The 26,019-nt window shown below is 44.5% G+C and overlaps 1 protein-coding gene across 1 annotated transcript in view; it reads right to left on the reverse strand.

Annotated features, from left to right (window-relative positions):
* Window positions 1–26,019, reverse strand: part of ELOVL4 (ELOVL fatty acid elongase 4) — a 53,623-nt gene that overhangs the window by 14,927 nt on the left and 12,677 nt on the right. The window contains exons 2-3 of the mRNA XM_056856323.1: window positions 8,638–8,825; window positions 4,829–4,909 (exon numbers count right to left, since the gene is read on the reverse strand). Of these exons, the coding sequence (XP_056712301.1) occupies window positions 4,829–4,909; window positions 8,638–8,825 (269 nt within the window). The remainder of the gene's footprint in view (window positions 1–4,828; window positions 4,910–8,637; window positions 8,826–26,019) is intronic.

Here is a 26,019-nt window from a genome sequence, read left to right on the forward strand (position 1 = left end):
GGACTCTGATCTGGAGAACTGGATTTGATTCCCCAATCCTCCACATGAGTGGCAGAGGCTAATCTGGTGAACTGGATTTGTTTCCCTGCTCCTACATGTGAAACTGGCTGGGTGACCTTGGGCTACTTACAGCTCTCTCAGCTCCACCTACCTCACAGGGTGTCTGTTGTGGGGAGGGGAAGGGAAGGTGATTGTAAGCCGGTTTGAGTCTTCCTTAAGTGGTAGAGAAAGTCGGCATATAAAAACCAACTCTTCTTCTTCTTCTCATATTTATTTATGAGTTGTCTCTAGTGCTATTGCTGGTGCATAGTTACCAGCATAACCCTATGTGAATGGAAAATGCACAGTAACAGCAGTTACTTGACAGTCCCATTGTTTTTCTTGAAGATAAGCATCTGTGAGTGTAGGCAAAATTTCCCTGCTTTGTATGAGATGCTCGAATTAACTGGAGAAGGGTGCTCCTAAATCATTAGTTTGGTTCAGGGAGGGAACTGAATACATGTAGCTAAATCTCATGATTTTATCGCTAGTGTCATGTTATAGCAATTAGAATTAAGCGTCATCAAAACACCCTGAAGCAAAACACAAGTGGTTCCTCCCTAGGTCTAACACAATGCAATGAGAAGGAACTGATATGGTTGTCATCTGTTCTGATAACTAACAGCACTACCCACATCCTTTAAAAAAATACTGCAGCCCATTTGTTTTGAACTCACGTTATCTACATTTCAGCCCCCATAAGTTCTCACACATAACTGGAAACCATAACATACCTGGTTGTGAACCATGCACAAAAATTGTGGATACACATCTGTTTCATAAATACAATAGCTTCCTATTGCTACATATTCTTTTGAAATCTTTTAAAATTAATGATGTACTCATGACTGATTCACACATGTACTCTGCAACTTACATTAAATCCCAGAATAATTTTTAAAAGACATTTTTTTCTTTTCCAGATGTAGCAACTAGAAATGCATTTTGTAGGGTATAATGGCACAAGGTGAGGGGCTCTTTAAAACTTGCCCTTGTCCCATTGAAAAATACCACCACCAAGTCACTTTTATTCTATTGGGGAAAATTAGGGGTGTTTCTTAACTGAAATAGAGAAGAAGGGATGTAAGTTGAGGAAAAATATTATTGACAAGGAAGATGTGAAGAGAACACTCAAGGAGCGGCTACTAACATAGCAGTCAGAAGCGAATTGAATAGGAAGGAGCTTGATCCTTCCTTGGGCCATGTGTGGAAAGACAAAGCTCGAGAGAGGATTTCCACATCAAATCTTTGGAGCAGCAGTGGCTTGTGGGTTAGGTCACATCAAATCTCCCACTACTGGGCACTGCTGAAGCAGAACTTGGCATGGGCTTAAGTAATGACATCACTTGCTGGCACCAAGACATTCTGAAGCTGTGCGACTGCATGGGATCAAGGTCCTGGCAGCTCCACTGCCATCTCCTAATACCCTTTTGTAAGGGTGCCACACCCTTCTCCATTCAGTGGCACTGGATACACAATTGTGAGGATGGGGATATTCCCTATGACCCACCCCACAAACGACTGTTGGATAAAGCTCTATAATGTTCTGAAGCTTGTTAGCAGGCCCAGAACTCACATGTATAACTGAACAGAGCCAAAACAAATGTAGTTCTACCCTTAATAAATGCATGAAAGTCAAATAGACCTGAGGAATTTCCATCACACCAACATAAATAGCAAATGAACAAACAAAAAAAGATAAGTTGCACTGGTGTGGTGAAAGTTGACTGCGCTAGCAACATCTAATCTTAAATGGTAAATTATGTGATAATTATTTGATTAACAAAGGTGGGATTAAAGAGAGTGTTGCAAGCATTATTTAGATATTGTTCTGAAAATGAAATGTCTACAAATATCGATAGAACCAAAATAATTTCCTTTGGATCTGTCTCACGCCCACCAAATAGTTGGGTGATAGAACAATATAAAATTGACCAAGTGTGGTCATACAAATAACTGGGGGTTATTTTTGATGACAAATTATGTTGGAAGTTGCATTATGAAATTATCCTAGTTAAGACCAAAAAGAAGGATGGAACAATCATAAAATTCTTTTTCATGATGACAGCACAGTATATTCCAGCGGCACTCTAATTATTTACTATTAAGATTACTAATCAGCTTCTATATACAGCTCCAATTTCAGTACAAGTGGGTACTCCTTCTATCAAATTCATTCAATTCAAATTCCTGAGAGCAATTCTTGAGGTGCCTAGGTGCACACTTTCTATGGCCCTTACAGCCCATTCCTGAGCTTTCGGTGGCTGGGAATGGCGTGGCTGAGGTGCTGCTGCGGTGTCTCCTAAAATGTTCCCCAGGCACCTTTAAAAGGCTTTTAAATTTTTTTAATGAGGCTTTTTGCCTCATTGAGAACAGCTATGAGGCGCCTGCAAAAAAGCAGTCTCAGCAACGCCATTCTCCCTGCCAGCGTGCTGGGTCGAAAGGGGATGGAGAGCTGCCTATTGCCAGCTCCCCCCCTGGCATGCCCTGGGAATGCCCCCCGGGACACCGGAGAAGGGCTTTGCACCGGTGGGACACCAGCGAAAGGCCCACTCAGTGTCCCTGGTCAGGAGATCAGCATCTGGGCCTCCCAGCCGGCATTGGAACCACTCACTGCGGCGTAAGTAGCCTGGGCGCCAGTGGCCCCAATGCTGAGCAGCCCCTTTTTGTCCTCCTGAGAACTTTCCTCGGAGATCAGGAATTGGCTGTTAGATTAGAAACTAGTCTTAAATCACTTATAAATTTGGCCTGGCTAGCAGATTTTAAATTTAGAATCCAACTTTTGTTCATCAGTGATCAGAACAATTTTCTTCGCAGCCTAATGACTGATCTTTATACTCCAGTTTGGCTTGACCCAATAGATGAGAAATTGACCCCTTTTGGTCTTCTTCTCCCTTTTTAAAATCCACGGGGTTAAGAAAAGCTAGTTTAGCAACAAATGACCATATAAAGGACACTGATTTCCAAGACACACTGGCTAAAGCGCGCGGTGTGTGCTCTGCACTACTGTTGAGCTCCAATAATCCCACATCAATATGCACATTACCGAGGGTTGCCAGGTGCCCGCTGATGACGGGCAAACCCCCGGCAATTGCCCCCTCTGCCCGCCGACCACCTGAAGGTTGGCGGGCAAACGTGCCCACGCATGTGCATACCGCGCGCGGCCTTCCAGTTTAGAACCGAAAGTGCCGCCTCGCAAGGGGCCTTTACCTCTTAGTTTGAGTGGTAAAGGGCCGCTTTACCACTCAAACGAAGAGGTAAAGGCCCTTTGCGAGACGGCACTTCCGGTTCTTAAACGCAAAATCCTCCCGCAGGAGGAGAAGAGGGACCTGGCAACCCTAACATTACCTATCTATATTAACAATTCCAAGATATTGCCATGTACTTATGCTGGCTAGATTTAACATGCTAACATGTGTACTCCTTTCAGGAAGATATACAAATATTCCATCTAATTTTAGATTTTGTCCTTTCTCTGTTAACCAATTGGTTCACATATTTTTCCACTGTAGATTATATGTACAGGCATGCTTGGATTTATTGGAACCCTTGTTAGCTGATAAGGAACTATTGTCCGAGCAGAAGACTCTCAAAAACATATTGGCAGGGACTGACCAAAGAACTACTGTATCTGTGGCTAATTTTCTGTATTCTACAATGAAAATATGGGCTAAGATAATGTCCAGTGAATAATTTACTCAGATTCTAATCTGAGTATGATGAGAGTTTATGTAGATAATTAATTTTATATTAGTATTTTTATCTGATTCTGAATGGCCTATGGGCTGTAATAAAGACTGACTGATCTTAGGTTGTTTCTATAATAAAAACACAATAGGAAGCTCTTCCACCCAAGTTGACTTAGATAAAGGTTTATATGCACAACAACATTTCACACCTAGGTACAGTAACATCTCCAGATCAAGGCTTTGTACAGAACCTCTGTTGAATAAATAGAATTCAGGGCTGGTTTAGATTAAGCCATAAATCCCACATGATTGCTCTGGGGGTTTATAGGACCACTGGCTATTGTTAACTGGCCTCAGTAACAAATAATATATTTCAGACAGTGAATGCTTATCAGACCAAGATTCTAACAGGGTCTCAGTAATTTGTAAGTCAATCTCTAGGTAGTTTGAGAACTGTGGCGTATATACTTTTGTATTTAATGAGGTACATTTAAAGAATGCTACTGGTGTAATGGGAAATGTTATAACATAATAACTAGGAGACTGAGTTACAAATTACCAAGTCTCTGTTAGAATCTTGTGTCTGATAAGCATTCACTGTGTGACCTTAGACAAGCTTCAAAGCTCCATTTGCAAGGTGGATACAATAATAATTATCTGCTTTGTACAGTTGTTGAAAGGGTTACAAGAAAATGTATGTAGAATTACCAGGCAGTGGGAGACCAGGGGGTGGGAGGACATGGAGGGAGCAGTCAGTGATGATGTCACTTCTCTAGAAATCCAGCAATTCCTAGAGAGGTCCAAGGGCCTTTTAAAAAATTTCTCCCACTGCCACTCCAATTGGGGGGCAGGAAACAGGAATGGGGAATTCTCCACTCTTGAAGGGGTCTGGCAACCCTGATGTAAAAAGCTTTAAAGAGTGTTATAGAAATTATAAGCACCATATTTACCCTAAAGGAACTCAAGCCTGAATGTAAGATGATCACCCCTTATATGCAAAAAGTTTTTTTAAAAATTACTGGCGAAGTCTATTTTTCACTCAATCAAAGGGTATTTATAAAAGACCAACTGATGGATAGATATCAGAAGTTACTACTCACCCTGACTTCATATTCATTATCTGAGTAATCCACAGTCTGGCAGATATAGCTGTATCCTCGAGCTTTTGATGCCATAAATAGCTGAAAATATTAAGTTCACAAATTAATCTTCCACAAACACTACAAATATTATTCCTGAAAGCAATGGCATGTAAAACAGTATTTACTAAAATGTTGCATTTGCAGAAGAGTATGCCTTCCATCCTTCCGAGGTCGGTAAAATGAGGACCCAGCTTGCTGTGGGTAAAGGGTAGATGACTGGGGAAGGCACTGGCAAACCACCCCATGAACAAATATATTATTTGTTGCTGAGGCCAGTTACCAATAGCCTAGTAAACGTCAGGATGTGATGTCACCCCAGGGGTCAGGAATGACCCGGTGCTTGCACAGGGGACCTTTACCTTTTATGTCTTCAAATAGGGCTGCAGTTTCACTCTCTCCCAGTCATACTCCTCCTGTTATACCAAATGTGGTAATACATAAGCAGGCCAGTCACCTCAAATGGTGGTCCTCACGTGTCTAAATTTAATTAATTAATTTAGAGTTGCCAGAAGCCTACTTCATCCCCATGCTCCTGGCACTCAGGTTATTCTTAGCTGTAGCAGGAATAGAGTTGTATACAGCATCTTGATCAAGACGGTCTACTGGATGCTGCAAGCTAAGGTACAGTATGATCTTGGATCTACCTAGTTAGATGATGCCTGACAAATGGCATTTCTCAGACCGAACCTGAAAAATGATATGGAAATGTAGGAGTGTGTGTAGAGGAAGAGGAAGAAGAGTTAGTTTTTATGTGCCGACTTTCTGTACCACTTAAGGAAGAATCAAACAGGCTGACAATCCCCTTCCCTCCCCCTCCCCACAACAGACACCCTGTGAGGTAGTTGGAGCTGAGAGAGTGTGACTAGCCCAAGGTCACCCAGCTGGCTTCATGTGTAGGAGTGGGGAGACAAATCCAGTTCAGCAGATCAGAGTCCACTGCTCTAAACCACTGCTCTTAATCACTACACCATGCTGGCTCTCTTAGCAGAGTCCTTTCTGAAGGTACTCCCTATGTTACTCTCTTCATAAAAATTATGCATGATAATTGTGTCGGACCTTTGCCTGCAACTCAAATATACTAATTTAACAACACATCTATCTAGTGTTGCCACTGGTCTGGAGAAAAATATCCTGTCCCTTTAACAGAGGCTTAATGTGTAGAAATGGGCAGCGGAAGCTTTTCTTGGAATGGAGGTAAATAACATCACTGATAAATACCATCCCATTAAACCTCTGTTAAAGGGACAGGACATTTTTCTTCAGGCCTGTTAGCAATCGTACATCTATCGCTTCCTAGCGTTCAGATCTAAACCTAAGATACAGTCAGCTGCAGTTATGCAAATCCAAGAAAGACTTATACTGCCCATTACTGACTTAACTGTTTAACAGTTCTGTTTCCAGTTTTCTGGGCCTTTCACATGCATATGACCACATATAAAATTAAGAGTTTTCCCATACAGAGTGGACTCTTAAGTAAACTGGACAATACAATTAGGCCTTTCTGCTGCAGATATGTAGTGCTTAAAATTATATTCACTATTGAAGATCATTACATCACTTCACTATTACGTACAATTTGTACAGCTACTATATCTATATTAAAAAAAAAAGAAACATCATACAATCAAATAAGTCTCCAAGACTGAGAAACCAGCTTAAGAGTAAGTACGTCATCCAGATTGTTCCTCATACAACAGATGATCATTAACAAAAGAAGCTAAGTTCAGATGGAAGCTTCTGGAAGTGCAGACACCCTACTGAGCACTGCAGGGAACATGAGTCTGTGGGCTCCCTCCTCACTGAACTGAGCATTTGGCCTTCAAGATGCATCAGTCTCCACATCTTAAATCATTATTTATACAATAGCTAAGACATGTCTTTAAAATGCACCAGAACATTTTCAAATTACAAACACGGTTTGTCCCTGTTGGATTCAGTCAAGAGCCTGGGAGGAAGGGTGATTTAGATCCACATTTTTTTACTAGAAAAAGAGGTTGAGGAGGTAGCAAGACGTGCCCTTTATAAGATACATTTAACTGGTCCCTTCCTTGGACCCATGAATCTGGCTGCACTGATCCACACAATAGTAGCTCAAGGACACACAATTGCAATGTGATTTACATAGGGCCACCCTATTCAGCTACCGGTGTGCATTCAAACATCCCCAAACTGAAAATGTACCTGAAATTCGCTGTTTTGGGTTGGCTCAGGTTATCCAAAATGATGCAGAACTCTCCTGAAAGTCTGCAAGTAACGAAAATTCACCTCCTGGAATTTTAGGAGTATTTTGGGTTTGGGGTAGGCCAGGAGAGGGGAGGGAGTCAAGAGGAAGCTGGCCCTGGAAACAGCTGTTAATGTCTCTGGTCCCTTTTAAATTTTAATATTTTATATTCTATGGGAACACCTGGCCTCTGGAGGGTCTAACATCCACATCCCTTTAAGTTTAAAGGGAAAGGAAGGACTGAACTGGCCCCAGAGTTACCTGGCTAGCATCCACCCTGCTGGTGGTTTCAGAGAAAGGCCTACAATGTGGCCTCTGGAGACCAAGTCTACCGCCTTGAAATAATGACCAGGTCTATCCAACTATCAGCTTTTAGACTACTCAGCTATTAGTGGGTATCTCTGATCCCTTTAAATTTTAAATGGTCATTATTTTCTATGGGAAACTAGAACTCTGGAGGCTAGGTCTTCCCATAGAATAGCCCTCCGCCTTCTTCTATCTCCCCCTTTCTCAAGTGCAAGGAAAACCTAACCCAAGAGATTCTTCTGATACTTCTTGCATTAGTGGAAAAACCCTTGCTCCTGAGGAAAACGTGGTTTCAGCAGAAGACCACTGTAGGATCCAATCTATTGTACACAATAGCCATTCACCAAAAGTCATTGGAAAAATTATTGTCTATGATAAATCACTGTTTGTAAACATAAACTTCTTAGAAAACAAATTTTCACCAACCTTGATTTGAAAAAAATGATTCAAAAAGCAATTATAACATTAAAAGAACCACAAGAGTTTAGCTTCAGCATTCCAGTTTACTGTTCTATAATGACAAATAATCTTAATGATCTAAGTATTTCATTCTTGAATGTGTGCGGTGGGAACCAGGATTAAGCCTGACTTGTTTAAAATACTTTGAATAGGTATGCTAATTTACAGTAATCCTTACTCTTGTTTTGCCTGGGGCTCAGTAGTTGGAAGTGCTGAGACAGCCATACAGCTTTTGGTTGGTTGGCTGACTCAGGACACTGTCTGATTGGTTGCTGGTGTTCAGAAAAAGGGCTTCTGGGTAATAGTTGTGCACTCAGTGTGAGGTGCAAACATTCTATACCTTATATGGAAATTTACATCACAAATTATAAGCAAAATAATATGGATCAGTTCATAGATAAGAACAGAACAGTTTGCCACAAATTTCTTTAGATTCAATGAAAACTAAACCTAAAATACAAGGAGCTAAATTCCACTATGAATTAGTCTAGCATTATTTTAAAATAATTTCGGTTTTAATTTAAAAGCCTTAAAAGCACACCAGAGTAAATATATTAACATAACTTTTTCCTTTTTCTCAACGAAGACATTTAGCACTAATAAGAACAAATGTGTAACGTAAGTACAATATACTACTTTCAATCATAAATCAGCTCAGGTATATAAAGATGCCTTTACTTGTCAGAATACATAAGAGAATCATAAGATTAAATAAATGATGTAACTAAAATTTTGAACCATAAGTAGTCACTTAATCTATATAGAACACAAGCAATGGTACCTCTTTGAAAATGTAGAAGTTGAGTAGAACCATTCCAAAGTTGTAAATAATCAACAGTGACCGCAACTGGAAAGGCTCCCTTGTCTTCATCCATTTGGGGCCCAGCCAAACAATGAGGAGGTAAATCGTGCTTATTGTCAGTGTTGGAAATGGAGAGTGCATCAAGGGCCAGTTGTCAACCCGTTTGTCTAAAAGACAACAGAAGCAGAAAATGACTCAACAAGTTTTCTCACAACATTTTCATTTAAATAACTTTGCATTACAGTATGATAACCGCTGTATAAATAATGAGTATTGTAACTAAAATGTTCTGTCCGTACTGGTTATTCTATATTTTTTCTCAACTGTTACGAAAATTACATTACTGAAAATTCTAAATTGACTAATCTAGCATAGCCCATAGTAAGAATAAATAACAAGCATGCTAAAAGTAATAAACAAGACAGATAATGTCTCCATTTTTTGAGGAATTCCAGATGTCCTTGCGTGACCACCAAGCACACAGCTACCACCAAGTACACTGCTGCCACCAAATTTGCCTAGAGTGCTATATTCAAGATCCCATCTGCATATTATGATTTTTCCCTTCCCGATGACTACCACAAAAATGCTGGGGAAAGATTATTTAAAAAACCCCATATATTTTCTCATGCCTGAGATGACTACAAAGTTGTCTGCGGGCGAAAATGCATGGTCGCTTTAGCCTCCTTTATTTCTTTTCAGCCAGGATCGAATGCATGTGTTTCGCCGAACGTACGCTCGATCCTGGCTGGATCCTGGCTGAAACAGGGAATAAAGGAGGCTAAAGTGACCATGCGTTTTCGCCCTGTGAGAGAAAAAATGGAGCAAGGCCCTGTGCTCTAGTCTCTGGTTATGTATCTCCAGCAGCTAGGGTTGCCAACCTCTAGGTAGTAGCTGGAGATCTCCTACTATTACCACTGATCTCCAGCCAATAGAAATCAGTTCACCTAGAGAAAATGGCCACTTTAGCAATTGGACTCTGTAGCATTGAAGTCCCTCCCCTCCCCAAACCCCGCCCTCCTCAGGCTCCACCCCAAAAACCTCCTGCCGATGGCAAAGAAGGACTTGGCAACCCTACCAGCAGCACATGGATCTCCTTCTATTCAATGAAAGGGCAAACAGAAGGCCCTGCATAGGAGAGTCATGTTTGTTTTTTTCTCCTATTTAGTGCTTCACAAATACTACACACACACACACATCTGTAGTGTTTAGCCAGAGTAGAAATGGACAGTCCTCCCAGTCAGCTGAACTAAGGGCCAAGCTAGACATGACAACAAACATCCTTGTTGTGGCTGCCACAAGGACGCCGTGGCCACTTGAAAGTGATTTTAAAATGCTGATTGGGCCCGCAGCACGGTGGATAGAGGGTGCTCTTTGCTCTCCACACAAACCTTTTAAAGTGCGGAAACAGGCACACACACAGAGGCCATTTGTTCATTGGAGGTTTTGCATTGGATTAGCCACTCTCTAGATGCACATTTTCCCAATCTAAATTCTCAAAACTCTGCATGGGGGCTTATTGTTAAGTTCTGAGAATCTGGATGGGGAAAATGTCCGTCTAGAGAGTGGCAAATCCAAGGCAAAACCTCCCCTGAATAAATGGCCTTAGACCCAAGGTTGTTTCAGCACTTGACAAGGTGTGGTGGGGGTGGGGATAACAACTCTGTGGTGGAACAGATCCTAACTGGCATTTTAAAATCACTTTCAAATGGCCATGGTGTCCTCATTTCATTGGCGTCAACAAAACTGACTGTCAGTGAAGTGTGAAAAGGACCACAGGCTTAAAGACTTATCCTAGCTTACTCAGAAGTAAATCCTATCCATTTAAATGGGACTAGAATCCAAATAAGCATGCATAGTACTGCATATTAAATCTCAAATATCTCCCAACAACTAACAGGTTTTCTGCACAAAAAATTAAGAAACTTACTACAAAACTCCATCAGACCATAAACTCAACTATTTTGGTCACTTCTGAGTAGCTCTAGGAATCAACAGGAATTCTATGGTAAGAACTTCCTGTAAATAGGCAATGCCTTATTTTTCTTTTTAATTTTTCTCCTCGGATGATGCCTCTCACAAACCTGCCAGCGGCTGCCGGGCAGCCCTACCTGACAGAGGTTATATCTAGAGAGCAATCCTAAGTAGGTCTACTCAGAACTCTACTCAGGTCTATTCAGCAGAAGAAAATGAGGCCAGTGCTTCATGTGAGTCCACCATTGGGGGCGGGGGATGCCAGGCAGAACAAAATGATATAAAAGGAGTTAGAAAAGTAATGTAGAACATAAGAAGAAACAATAGCATTGTTTACACCTTCAGTCTCGCCAGATATCTTTCATCACTATCCCACAACTATTTAACGCCACAGATTTCCAATATGTGTGCTTCCTTTTCCTTGAATACATTCTGGAGTTATTTTCCTTATTTCGGAATCTGTGCAATTTCACACATATCCGTCACAATAAATTTACTTCAAAACAAGAAGATGGAATTCAGGGTTGTTGTTTTTTTGGTGGGAGTAGTGGCACAGAGTGGTAAGCTGCAGTACTGCAGTCCAAGCTCTGCTCACAACCTGAGTTCGATCCCAAAGGAAGTCGGTTTCAGGTAGCCGGCTCAAGGTTGACTCAGCCTTCCATCCTTCCGAGGTCGGTCAAATGAGTACCCAGCTTGCTGGGGGTAAAGGGAAGATGACTGGGGAAGGCAATGGCAAACCACCCCACAAAACAAAAGTCTGCCTAGGAAACGTCGGGATGTGACATCACCCCATGGGTCAGGAATGACCTGGTGCTTGTACAGGGGACCTTTACCTTTTTAATATGGGAGGATGCTTATGTAAGCAAATTAATCTACAATATTTCTTGGTTGAAAATGTTCAGTTGTAGTAATTCAGGGGGGGGGGATCCTCTTCTGTAAGGCTCTGATAATGTAGATGACAGTGGGGTGGGAATATGAAAACTTCAGTCCAAACCAGTCTTGGGAAAACTTTTACTACTTTAGTGACAGCAAGACTTTGTACAAAAAAAAAAAAAAAGCCAGGAAATGAAGTGTAAACAGTGATAGGTGAAAAATGCACCGAACGATACGGCTCAAACAAACAATCAGCAGATGCAGATTGTGCAACCAATGGCTGGTCTGGATTCACCCTAGACTGCAAACCAGTCAACTAAAATTGTCAGCATATTTGAAAATGCAAAAGGAACTGGCAACATTCAACGAAATGTACAGATATCAAGTCAAAACTATTCAGTGTGCACCTGCCAGTAAAAGATAGAAACTCTTCAAATTTATGATAAACACTTTAAGGACATCTAGGAGTCTGTATTACACAGAATCAAGACATTGTAGCAAACAACAGTGTTGTCTGTACGAGCAAATTATAAAACAGTGCCATGACAGGTTTATAAAATTATGTATGGTATAGGGAAAATGAACTGGTAGGACTTTTTCTTCTCTTTATTTAATAGAAGAACTCTGGGGAAACTAATGGGCTATAGATTCAGGATAGACAACAGGAAGATATTCTTCACAGTGCACATAATTAACTTATGGAATTAACTATCATAAGATGTAGTTATGGCTACTAGCTTAGATGGCTGAAAAGGGGCTAGACGGATTCATAGAAGATAAGTATATCAATAATCAAATGAAACCCACACCTCTCATAAAACTTGCTGAGAGGGTGAAAACTTCTGCCTTCATGTTCTGTTTGAGGGCTTCCCAGAGGATTTTTTGGGCAAACATGATGCTGGTCTGATCCAGCAGAAGTCATTAAACATTCTTATATATTCTTGAAAGAGGAAATCTATATATTTTTTCTGATTTGGCAAAATAGCCACATAAATTACGGCATGGCCTAAACTAAGGTTTGTTTCCTTGATAGTTTCAATTACTGAAACTTCTCGTAACAGCCACTCTCAAGCACAGGCCAAACAACTCTTCCCATATTCACCACCCACATCTTTTTAAAGAACATCTCTCATTTAAGGAAGTGGGGCCTGGAGATCTCTGAGAATTATAATTGATCTCCAGACTACAGTTCTCCTGGAGAAATGGGTTCTTCGGAGAGTGAACTCTATGGCACTCTACCCCGCTGAGATCCCTGCCCTCCCCAAACCCCACTCTTACCAGGCTCCAACTTCAAATTTTCAGGAATTTCCCAACTTGGAGGTGGCAACACTGAATTGGTGGGGGGGGGAAGGAATTAGGTTTAAACTTCAGTTGTTCTTCATTATAACATACTGCCAGCCACTTTATTAATTGCAACAATTTATCACCCTTTTTTTCTTCCACACAGAGGTACCCCAGCCAGGCAAAAAAGAGGTAAAAATAATACCATGAGTACAAAATGCAAAGAATCAAGATAGGCTTTTGCTAACTGCTGCTAGTAGAACATTTCATAAATGACAGAAACATCCTATACAGTTAACAAGAAACCTGATGGCCTTCTAGTAAGTAAAATTAAGAAGCTCCATAAAAAGGCTTAGTTTCTCTCTGATACAAGACAATGGTGCTGAGCACAGTGTGTGTGTGAAGTGCCGTCAAGTCACAGATGACTTATGGTGACCCCTTATTGGGTTTTCAAGGCAAGAAACTAACAGAAGTGGTTTGCCAGTACTTTCCTCTGCATAGCAACGCTGGTATTCCTTGGTGGTCTCCCATCCAAATACTAACCAGGGCTGACCCTGCTTAGCTTCTTAGATCTGACGAGATCAGGCTATACCATGCTGCCTTCCCTCAAGTGTAGTATAGTTTACAATAAAAGCGATAACCTGAGTGCAAGATGAGCGCGTGACCTAAGTTAACCAACAACAATTGGAAAGAGGTTATAGAAACAGGTTCACAGAAAGCAATATAAAAGTCAAGGCGCTTATATACAATGAGAGCCACTGTAGTTAGAATGTTCTACTAGAACCTGGAAGCACCAGGTTTAAATCTACATGCTGCCATGTTACTGTGAAGGTAAAATGGGGAAGGAAAAACTGTGTACACCACCCAAAACTCACAGAGAAGGAGAATGTTTTAGAGTGGTTCCCAACCTTTTTCGAGTCGCGACCCCCTTTTACAATTGCCAAGTAACCTGCGACCCCTGCCACATTTGCATAAAGCCATAAAATGACATTTTCAATAGGATAAAGAAAACACATTAAAAATAGATTTTTCAGAATATAATTCCAATGTAATATTTAATTAACTAATTTCATTAAATAATTAATTAATATTTAATGCGATGGTTGTGCTTGCATCTGGGTAACCAGCTTCAAAATTCGTGGCTGAGTGTTTGTTAAAGCCAACTTCATGTCATCCTCAACATTTAGTCTGTTTCTTGCCTTTGTTTTGATATGAAGAAGCATTGAAAATCCACTCTCGCAGAGATATGTAGAGGCAAATGGAATTAAAACTCGAAAGGCGAGCATGGTGACATTTGGATATGATTGATACATAGCACACCAGAACTGAGTCACAATTTTGATCAGAGAATTAAGTACCGCTTACAGAGGAGCTGGAAGAGTCTTACTTACAAGACTTAATATATCGCTGGGAATACATAATGCGAGGCCACTTATGCCTGGGAAGTTTTGCCTTTTGGATTAGCCGCTCTCTAGATGCACGTTTCCCCTATCTGAATTCTCAAAACTCTGCACGGGGGCTGATTGTTGAGTTTTGAGAATCCGGATGGGGGAAACGTGCATCCAGAGAGCGGCTAATCCCAGGCGCAACCTCCCCAGCATAAAAGGCCCAAGATGGAGGAGCAGAGGAGGGGGGAAGCAGAAGGAGCGGCGCCGTTTCCCGAGGTGAGTCTGGGGCAGCATCAGGGCGAACGTGGCAGAGCCGGCCGCGCCCTCCCGCCCCCTCCCACCTGTAAGGCTCCCTGCCCGGCTTGGCTTTCCCACCCTAGTGGCGGGAATGGGAGAAAGCAGCGTTGGAGCCGGCCAGCGTAACAGCTGCTGGGGAAGGGGTAATGGTTTGCCAACTGGGAGGGGAGAGGAGGCGGCGCGCGGAGCAGCAGGGGAAAAACACAGTTGCACTTACCTGTAACTGTTGTTCATTGAGTGGTCCTCTGTGCAGGCACACATGGGATCTGCGCATGCGCAGGCCAGCCGCGGGAAATTTTGATTACCAAGCTTCTCTGCCTAGAGATAGGGACGCTCCCCCTCCCCTCTGTCAACGGCTCTTCCCGCCAATTGGTGACATGACAGGGGGGGAGGGAGCGGCCATCCCTCAGTTCTCACTTCGCCGCCGTGGGACCACCACAGAGAGCTGCAGCAGGCCACAGAGGGGAAGGAGGGAGGGATGTGTGCCTGCACAGAGGACCACTCAATGAACAACAGTTACAGGTAAGTGCAACTGTGTTTTACATTGTCGTGGCCTCTGTGCAGTCCCACATGGGAGAATAGCAAGCAAATAAACACCAGGAGGCGGGAGTGAGGCTGCAAAGCTCAAACTTTATTTAAGAGCAGACATGAGAACAGCCTTACCCACTGCTGCTTCCGCAGAAGCGTCCACATCCATTGCATAATGCCTAATGAATGTCGACACCGATGACCAAGTGGCAGCCCTGCATATATCCCTCAAATCCACTGAGGAAGAAAAAGCTGCCGAGGAAGCCTGGGCCCTGGTAGAGTGGGCCGTCACCTGTAGAGGGCATACTTCAGAGGCAAGGTCATAAGCTCGCCTGATGGCCTGTGTCACCCACCTTGAGATAGATTGAGAAGAGGCTGCTTTGCCCTTATTTGGTCCAGAAAAACAAATGAACAGATTGGAATGAACCCTGAAATGTTGTGTACGGTTTAAATAAACCAACAAAGCCCTCCTAACATCCAGAGTGTGAAGAGTCTCCTCCCCGACAGATGAAGTGTGAGGGAAAAACTCAGGTAAGGTGACCTCTTGGGAGGTGTGAAAAGTGGAAACCACCTTGGGGAGGTGATCCAAAGCAGTGCGAAGCACCACTCGATCAGCATGGATTTGACAAAATGGGGGGTCATGACGGAGAGCCCGAATGTCGCCAACCCTCCTAGCTGAGGTGATGGCTACTAGGAAAGCTACCTTGTATGATAGATAATCCAAGCCACACGAAGGCAGGGGTTCAAAAGGGTCTTTAGTTAACTGGGAAAGAACTAAAGACAGGCTCCACTGAGGAATCACCTGCTTAACAGGAGGGAACACATTATTTAAACCCTTCAAAAACCGCTTACATAAAGGGTGTGAAAACAGTGAATTGCCCTCTAGGCCTTCGTGGAAGGCGGAGAGGGCTGCCAGATGTAACTTAACTGATGAATTGGCCAAACCACTCTCTTTTAGAGAGAGCAAATAGTCGAGAATTCTGGGCAAGGGGCAAACGAAGGGATCTAACTTAGCTGCCAACGCCCACTTAACAAATCTGCTCCATTTAAGCCTGTAGGCCTTTCTGGTAGAGACCTTGCGGGAAGATAAAAGAATCTCCGCCACTCCCTGTGAGAAAGATGAAACTACAGAATCAGCCAAGCTGTTAGGTGTAGGGAGGGAACATCGTGGTGTCTCACCTGATCTATGGAAATCAGGTCCGGGACAGATGGGAGGGGAATAAGTCTGCCCCTGGCTAGGTTCCACAGAATTGGGAACCAGGGTCTCTTTGGCCAGTACGGGGCTATTAGAATGATGGAGGCCCTGTCTGACACAATCTTGCTCACCACCCTGTTGAGCAGAGGAATTGGAGGGAAGGCATACATTAGACTGCCGTGCCACCTCATCTGGAAGGCGTCCCCTAGAGACCGAGGGTCCAGGGACGCGCGTGAGCAGTATTGAGGGCATTGGGAGTTGATGCCCGTGGCAAAAAGGTCTAGGGTTGGTATGCCCCACTTGTTGAATATGGGTTGTATGTAACGGGGATGCAAAGACCACTCGTGGAGGTCTGATGTGTCCCTGCTGAGTGCATCTGCGGTGATGTTGTCTGCGCCCGCTACGTAGATGGCAGAAAGAGACACGTCGTGGGCTACTGCCCAATTCCACAGTGCGATTGCCTCCGTGCAGAGTGCTAAGGAGCCCGTGCCGCCCTGTTTGTTCAGGTAGTACATGGCTACCTTGTTGTCCGTAGCCACCAGCACGGTCTTCCCTGCCACGATACCTGCAAAAGAAATAAGTGCGTACCTTATCGCACGCAGCTCCAATAAGTTGATATGCAGATTGGACTGTGAATGGGGCCATCTGCCTTGGGCGGTCAACCCTTCGTAGTGGGCTCCCCAACCGCTCAAAGATGCATCCGTAAATAATTGGACATCAAAAGAAGGGGAGCCAAAAGGCATGCCTGATAAAAGGTTGTCTGCAACCGACCACCATCTCAGGGAACGGAGTACATATCTGGGAATGGAAAGCTTTTTCCATTGAGGATCCACATTGATTTTAAAGTGGCGTAGGAACCAATTCTGTAGAGGTCTCATGTGTAGCCTGGCCAAAGGAACTACAGCTGTCGTAGAAGCCATCAGACCTAGTAATTTCTGAATGGTCACAGCCTTCTGGAACCTATTATGGCCGAAAGCTGAGACTAGGCGTTTAATAGCTGAAATTCTGTCAGGGGGGGGGGGAAGAGCTTGCCCACCTGGGAGTCAAAGATAGCACCAATGAACTTGATGCGCTGCGTAGGTGTAAGGTGGGATTTCTTATAATTCACCACCAACCCTAAAAAGGAAAGCAAATCAATCACCTCAGAAACTGAATCCTCTAAACCCGACTGGGAATGAGAAACTAACAGCCAATCATCCAGATAGGGAAAAATAGTGTGGCCCTTCATGGAGAGGTAACCCACCACCTCTGCCATGCATTTGGAAAAAACCCGAGGAGCTGTAGAAAGACCAAAAGGGAGGACATTAAACTGATAGTGAACTTGACCACAGGTGAAACGGAGGAACCGCCTATAACTTTCATGTATGGCAATGTGAAAGTAGGCGTCCTTGAGATCAAGAACCCCAAAGTAAACCCCTTTTGTGAGGAGCAGGCGAATGTCTGAGACCGACACCATCCTAAAGGTACGGGTGTACATGTACTCATTGAGGTCCTGGAGGTCCAAAATAGGACGCTTACCACCGCCCTTCTTGTCAATTAGGAAATAGCGTGAATAAAAGCCATGGTGCAGGGAATCACCTGGTACCACAGAAATGGCTCCCTTATGGAGCAGTTCAGATACCTCCTGGAGAAGTTCAGGGGGATCAGACGCACGAACTGATAAAGGAGAACCACAAGGAGGCTGTAAATAGAACTCCAACCTGTATCCTGATTTTATTATGGACAAAATCCAACTATCAGAAGTAACATATAACCAACAATGTAGGAAACTTGCCAAACGGTTAAAGAAATTTGGGGCTTGAACTACAGACCCCTCTTGGGCGGTCAGTCATGTGGAACCCTTCTTCCCTGAAGCCCTCGGGGAAGACTGCCGATCCCACTTTTTCCCCCTGCCTCTAGGAGGGAACTTTCGTTGCTCCTGAGGCTGGTAATGCGATTTAGGCTGTTGGTAATTATACGAACTTGGCCCAAACCTAAACCCCCTCCTGTAGAAGGAGCTCTGCCTAGATTGATATCTAGGCTTAGATGAGGACGTGGCCAGAGTTTGGGTCACCCCTAACGATTTTGCCATTGCCCTATCCTTCTTAAATTTGTGAAGGAAGTCATCTGTAGAAGCATGGAACAGAGCCAGCTCATCAAAGACCATGTCTTCCAGCCGTGACTTTGCATCCAATGGCAGGTTAGAGGAGCGGAGCCACGAATGGCGCCTAAGTACAACGCTGGAAGCAATGGACTTACTGGCTGCATCAGCTGTATGCCGAGCTGCATAGAGCTGATGGCAACCCAGCTTATACCCTTCAGCTTGCATGGCCCTACCTATGGGCACCTTATCTTCAGGAAGGAAATCCATCAGCGGCCCCACCTTTTCCCAGAGCAGCATCTGGTACCGGGCCATCAGAGCCGAGTGGGAGGCCACTCTCAGCCCCAGAGAGCCTGCCGAATAAAAGCGCCTCCCCAACACGTCAAGTTTGCGCCCCTCCTTATCAAGGGGGGCTGCATGGGGGCCAGGTTTTCCCTTATTAGGGAGGGTCTCCGCTATAAGGGAGTTGTTGGGAGGATGCTGATATAAGGAAGCTGAATTCTCATCCTCCACCCTGTACAAATTCTCCACCTTCCTAGGAATGGGAGGGTAGGAAGCAGGCTTTGCCCAATTTTTAAGGGCCACTTTCCTGATCCCCTTAACCATAGGGACTTTGACAGGACGAAAAGAGGAGTCTTGGAGAATATCCATAATCGGGTCGGACTCTTCTTGCTCGACGGGAGCCGCCACCACCCCCAACGCATTGGCCATTCTGGTCAATTGCTCGTTGTAGGCGTGGGTATCCTCAGTAGGGGAAACAGGGTAGGGGTCCCCTACCACATCATCTGGAGACGTGGTGAGAACGGACTCAGAATCTCTCCCAGACTCATATGATTGGTCGTCTGAGGAATAGTCAAGAACTTGCCTGGTGGAAGCAACCTTGTGCGGCCGACTTGAAGTCCCCCGTGGAGTCGGGGTGCCTGAACCCGAAGAGCGGTGGTTACGCGATGGCTCCCCATGACGGGGGTGGTAACGGTGGCCCCGACGGGAGGAAATAGATTCAGACTCGGAGTAATCAATTACCAGCACGTCCCTGCTGTCTAAGATAGGTGAACGGCTGCGGCCAGAGTGCTGGTATGACGAGGAACGCCGGCCACGCTGGGAAGCAGGAGACGGATTGACCCCCTCACTGTGCCGAGGCGAGCGTGCCGTGCTGCGCCCTGGAGATCTCGCTCGTGGAGAGGAGCGGTGACGGGAGGGTTCCAGGTCACGGTGCCGACGTGGCGCCTCCGTGCGACTCCCACGCTCTGTGCGGTGCCGAGGAGAGGGCGGCGTGCGGTGGCGGGGAGACTCCTGCGCCTGGTGCCGCATTGGCGTTCGGGGCCGGGGGGAAGGGGGCGTACGGCGCCGAGGAGAAGGGCGGGCTCGGTGCCGGGAAGAGCGGGAGCTCTGCCCCGAATTGGGGGAGGCATCCCCTGCGCGGCGTCCTTCCCGAGAAGGCTGGGAGGAGGGCCCTTGCGCCGAGCCCGGAGAGCGGCTTCTGCGCCGTCGGCGGGGCGAGCTCGGGGCCGAGCGTGACGTGCGTGAGCCCTTGGAGGCGGACCTTCCGGAGCCGGAACCCTTGGAGGCGGGACTTCCGGTGCGTGGGCTCCGACGTCGGGCGTTCTGCTCTCGGCGCCGAGGCTCGGCGTCGCGGCCACAGCGCAGCTCAGTGCCTTGGGAAGGGCCGTGCACCCGACCCAGGCTGCTGGCACCAGAAGATCCCCCGCTCCTAGAAGACCTCCGATGCCGGGGCGACACCCGATGATCCGAGGCTCTAGAGGCGCTACGGCGCTGGGAACCGGAGCGGCCGGAAACCACGGAGCGGGGGAGGCTGCGTCGCTGAGTGGTAGCGGGACCTCCCGCCCGACGAGACGTCTCCGAAGACCGAACTGAGGGGGAAGGCGACCTCCTTGAGTGCCCTGATACCCCTTTTAAGCTGCCATCAGGCATATGGGGTTGTTCGGAGACTGAAGATCTTGGTCTTGCTCTTGAGGTAAGCGTTGGGGAAACAGGGGCGCTGGAAGCCGACTGACGATTCCCCCCCCCGCCAGATTGGGCCCCCGAGGGGATAGCGGGGCTTTGCTTGTCATAAAGCGCACCTTTAAGGCGCCTCGCCCGATCCTTGCGGGCCCTTTTGGTCAATCTGGAACAAGCCCGACAAGCCGAGGGGACATGGGATTCACCCAAACAAAGAACGCACCTGTCATGGTCGTCCTGCCGTGACATGTTGGTGCCACAAGCAGAGCACTTTTTAAAAGGTGCCATTGTAGACGTAAAGTGTAGTAGATAAAGCAGTAATGAAGCTCAGAAGTCCTCTTCCCACGGCGGCGAAAAGAGAACTGAGGGATGGCCGCTCCCTCCCCCCCTGTCATGTCACCAATTGGCGGGAAGAGCCGTTGACAGAGGGGAGGGGGAGCGTCCCTATCTCTAGGCAGAGAAGCTTGGTAATCAAAATTTCCCGCGGCTGGCCTGCGCATGCGCAGATCCCATGTGGGACTGCACAGAGGCCACGACAATGTACCTCCGTTTCCTTGTGGCGTTTGCGCGCGGGAAGCCTCCTCCTCAGCACCAAAAAAACCCTTTCTCCGGCGGAGTTTTCCAAGGTGTGGTTGAAGAGAAGCCTCCCACCCCTCCGGCCCCCCGTGGGCCGACTCACGCCGAGCCTGGGGAGGGAGGGAGGGGCGGGGGCGTGCTTGTGCCGAGGCGCACTGGAGGGAGGCCAAGCCGAGAAGCGCCCCGACGGCTCCGCGGAGCCCAGGCAGGGGAACGCGGCACCGCTCTCCGGGGGGCAAGGCGGTGACGCCCAAGCCGCCACCAGGGGCTCCGGACCAGGTGCGGGTGGCCGCCGAGCCCTGGGAGCGGGGGGGGGGGTTTCCCAGGGCTCGGTGGCTTGTACAAGGGCTCGGCGACCCCCCAGAAAACACAGGTTGGGAACCACTGTTTTAGATGGACATTGGTATCAAATTTTAGTAAAAAAGGACAAAACAGTGTCTCCCTTTTTTTGTCACAGGTATCATAGAACTATCTTCTGGCCAAAACAGATAACTCCAATATGATGCAGACTTGACCCCAAACGTCCTACATCAGTGCAAACTATACCTGTTTTCTTTTTCTTTCAGCAATCTTATGTTAAGATAAAGCGTATCAGAGGAAGAGAGAATCTGTATGTACTTCTGACATCAGAACACATACAGCTAAAGTTATACATTCCTATCTTTTAACAAAACTTTATTATAAATAAAAGTTGCTTAAAAATAACCACATTGGCTAGACACCATGTCTATCTAGTCCAACATCCAGCATTTAAAAATGATCACAATTAAATACTTCAACATGCACTGCACAAGTCTAGACTAACCTGTTCAATCAAGACACTGCCCAGCCTGTCCTAATGACCAATAAAAGCATTATTTTGCACTTCAACTAATTAAGCTTTTATCTGTCTGGCACTATACATATAAATGTGAACAGCTTTCTGTTCCCTACAATTCACAGCACCTCACTTTAAGTAAATTCCATTGATTTCAGTGGAATGTATACTTACATGCTTCATTAATATCTGAACAGCAAGTTGTTAGCTGTATTTGTAGTTCATGGATTTTAGTTTTAGAAAATAAGCACACAGATATACCTTCCCCTTTACTAATATATAATTTATTGTTGTTAGGGGAAAAAAATAAGAATCACAAACCTATATGTAAATGTCTAATTGTGCCTTAAGAGCCCAACATGGGGCTTTTTTGCATTCTCATTTTCCTCGCTTGAAGGTTTCATCAGGGTGGGGGTGGGTTTAGGGTGTTCTGTTCATATGTGTTTTGCTCCCTCTAGTGGTTGATTCAATATAACTCTGGTTTAGGTCTGTCTTAAAAACCTGCAGTTTAAATCTGCAGGGAAATATGCCGGACATCAACTGGTGTGATATTGGTCTAAAACGCATGGTTGCTGAATCTCCTTTATTCCCCGTTTCAGCCAGGATCAAAGTAACCCGGGCTGGGGGGGAAACTGGACGCATTACCTTGAATGAGCAGGGACGAAACTGTGTGCAAATCGAGCCATGAAAACATAAAATGCAGGAGAAGTAGAGTTCCTGTTTAGTTTGCCACACACACCACCCCTGGTGATTGGTTGTTTCAAATTGACCAATGATGAGCCAGGAAGAACGGTTTGACTCGGGCCAGAAGAGGAATGGGAAAAGCCGGGTTCGTTTTGCATCAAAACAGGGCTGAGCCGACAATCAATAAGGTAACGTCTGTTCGCAAAAATTTGATCCTGGCTGAAACAAGGAATAAAGGAGGCTACAGCGACTATGTGTTTTTGACCATTGAGTTGGCTACTAGAGGGAGAAAACATGTGTGGAACAGAACATCCTCCCCCCCCCCCGCCCGAAGAAACAAGAACTTACAAGCGAGGAAAATGAGAATGCCCATGCAACAGCACAATTATTTTAACATAAAAGTATACGATGAAGGCAAAGTACACCATGGATCATGGATAGTGCTAAACCACTCTGCCACACTAGCTACCTTCACTCTGTCTACTCTTTTTCCTGAGCCAGACCTGAGCTGTCACCACCTTCTCTGTCTCCGGCCAAACTCCCCCTTCTCCTTTGTTCCCTCCAACATCTCATCCCCCTTCTCGAAGGTGATTGGATGCTGGAGCAGCACTCCTATGGGCTTATCTGGGTGGCTGCTTTTCCTTTCAACGGCAGGACAGTCTCTTGTCCATTACACTATCTGTCACCTAAATAAGCTTTGTACTTCTACTGGAAGTCATCAAGAGGCGCTTACAATAAATGACTGCTGAAAATACTATAAACACCACAAAGAAATTGCTAGGTGCCCTGGTGCCTGAGATCTGTCCAGCCCTATTTTAATCATTAATTCTTTTATCCCCAGGAGATTTTCTTAAGCATTCCGTCTTACAGGATTCTAGCTAGATCAAGCTGTCATCTCAATATTTTTCACATAACCAAGATTAATTAACTGATATTTAATATAATTCCCTTAAGGACCTACAGTGTACAGCTCCACAGGTTAAAAGTGTGTCCCTGTGACATTTTCTGGCAGAGGCTGTTAAGAATTTAAGAATGCAAAAAGAGGCCTTCAGGATCAGATCCGTGGTCCATCTAGTCCAGGGGTCCCCAACTTTTCCCCCTCTGCTTTCCCACCCTGCTGTTAAGTCCATGCAAGTTCTTTTGTAGATCAGCTAGATTCGAGTCTGAAACACGTTAGAGAACAACAAGATCTTGGGGATATAAGCTTTCAAGAGTCAAAGCTCCCTTAGTCCGATTCTTTTTTCAGAATCTAGCTGTTCTACTGCAGACCTAATGGCTACCCACTGAAATGTCTTTTGTAGATTGACAATGGCTATTATCAAATCGGATGGTTTGAAATGAAATAGATTTAGGGGAAAACATTCTTCCTTGTGAGTAAAAATTTACATGACCACAGCCTACAGTGATCTTACAATATATGTATGTCCTTGATATTATTCTACATTTCTCCTTAGGAATCAAACATTCATCACTTCAGTTGATTTGTAACTTTTATTTTACAACATGTAAAATCAGAACTGTTCTTACATTAATTCTACTTTGCTGCTTAAATGACAGTACTGGTGACGGTATATACATCTGACAAGACTGACAAAATAACATTATATGCCCACAGATACAACATATAAATAAATTAACCTATTTCGAGGTCAAATATACGCAGCTTCTCCATTTCAAAATTACCAGTGTCTTTACCTGATTGGAACTGACAGAGGGAATGAGTGGTTCAGTGGATTAATGTATTTGTCTTTAAATCCTAAAACCCAGATTCTAATTTGATCACAAGCAAAATGGCCGTATGTTAAGGACCAGCTCAAAAACAAACCTAGACCTATGACATACAAGAAGGTTGCAAGTTCGCTGAATAACTACAGCCTAGTCTTCTGGATATATACTCAGAAGTATGTCCTTCCAAGCTCAAAAGGGCTTACTCTCAGGTTAGTGTGCACAAGATTGCAGCCTGCATTTTGCAATAAGAAAGCATACGCAAACACTGATTTTGATTTCCATAAAATTGGGAAGGAAAAATGAACATTAATAATGGGTGAGGTCAATGGATTTTAACATATTAATCAGCTATTCCTTTTGCATACTTAAGAACACTAAAATTGTGATAAAATACTTTAGAAATTCAAATAATATTTTCAAGGCGCTGAGTGAGCATTGTAACCCCCCCCCCATCAAGTCATAGCTGACTTATGGTGACTCCAGAGGGTTTTTAAGGCAAGAGATGTTCAGAGGTGGTTTGACATTGCCTGCCTCTGCGTAGTGACCCTGGTATTCCTATTCCTTGGAGGTTTCCTATCCGAATACTAACCAGGGCTGACCCTGTTTAGCTTTCGAGATCTGATAATATCAGGCTAGCCTGGGCTATCCAGGTCAGCGTGATTGTAACACTGGCTATGAGAAAACTGCATTTTTTCTTTTACTATTCATTTTGGGGAGGGATCAATGAGCACAATCCAGTTAAAGTTAAAGCCCCAATTATTTCAGTGTGAGAGACTAAGCATGCATATGACTCTGCAACTGAAAATCAATGGGATTTAAAAGTGTTAAACTTTGGCTGGATGATGAGATTTGCATCCTGTCTTTTTCATCTACACTCATTTTGGAAAGCCTTGCAATATATCTTGGTTATATAATTCAAAATCAACATTTTGTTGCATTTCCATATAAAAAGCAAATTATTTCCTTAGGTATAAACTGCTACTCATTAATTTATCTGGTGAGCCTTACAATGTATTAATAGCTACACCTGCTATTTTCAGCGCAAAGGCACTTACAGGGCCAATGTAGCACATCCCTCTGTCCAATCAGCATCTCATCTTCTGACCTCTGCAACTGCATTACATGGGGGGTGGGGGGAACTTCACTGTGAATAAACCTTAATAGCCCTTCCCAGGAATAGCTTTGTCTACAATTGATTTCAACAGTCTTGTATATCCCATAGGAAAGTTTGATATTTGTACATCAACAGAAGATTTTACATGACTTTAAGAAGCATCTTCTAGTCTGCCTTAAACTTGATGACGCTTATAAAAATATAAATGGCTCCGTTTCGGAACTAACGGGCATGTATCTGTGTACAACGACAGGGGCAAAATCTTAATTACGTATAGTCATATCTGAACTGAGTAACTCACTGTGGAAACTACGATCAGTCATAAACATCTGAGAGACTGATAAACATCTTGCAAACTGGAGTCAGCATATATAACTCAGATATTAAGTACAGCTCATTTAATAAATTACAACCTGGTAGGATTCTCCCCCCACCCCCAGTCACAGAGTCCACGAGACTCTTGCAAATTTCAGCATAAAATGAAGAGGTGTGTATGTGTGCCACAACAACAACAACAACAACAACCAACGAACACCTGTCTCAAAGTGATGTGTGTTGAACATAAATTTCATTTTATGTGCTTATTTTTCTTACAAACACTTTCACAACTGCTCTCAAAAAGATGAAGATAGATTACTGTTTTCTAACTAAATTATACAACTAGTTCGTAAAGGGTACGAAGACTTAAGACTTATCAGAACTGCAGTTGCCTGTGTTGAAAGTGAAGGAACAGATAATACAATTATTCCAAGATAGGTCTGAATACATTAGCATACCAGTACAAGAGAAATTAATGATGCTGTTGTTCAAGAATCCACATGAAATTATAGATAAGGAACTGAATAGCCATCTCAGTAACAAAAATTG

This window comes from Euleptes europaea, chromosome 10, assembly GCF_029931775.1.
Source record: "Euleptes europaea isolate rEulEur1 chromosome 10, rEulEur1.hap1, whole genome shotgun sequence".
Classification (NCBI taxonomy): domain Eukaryota; kingdom Metazoa; phylum Chordata; class Lepidosauria; order Squamata; family Sphaerodactylidae; genus Euleptes; species Euleptes europaea.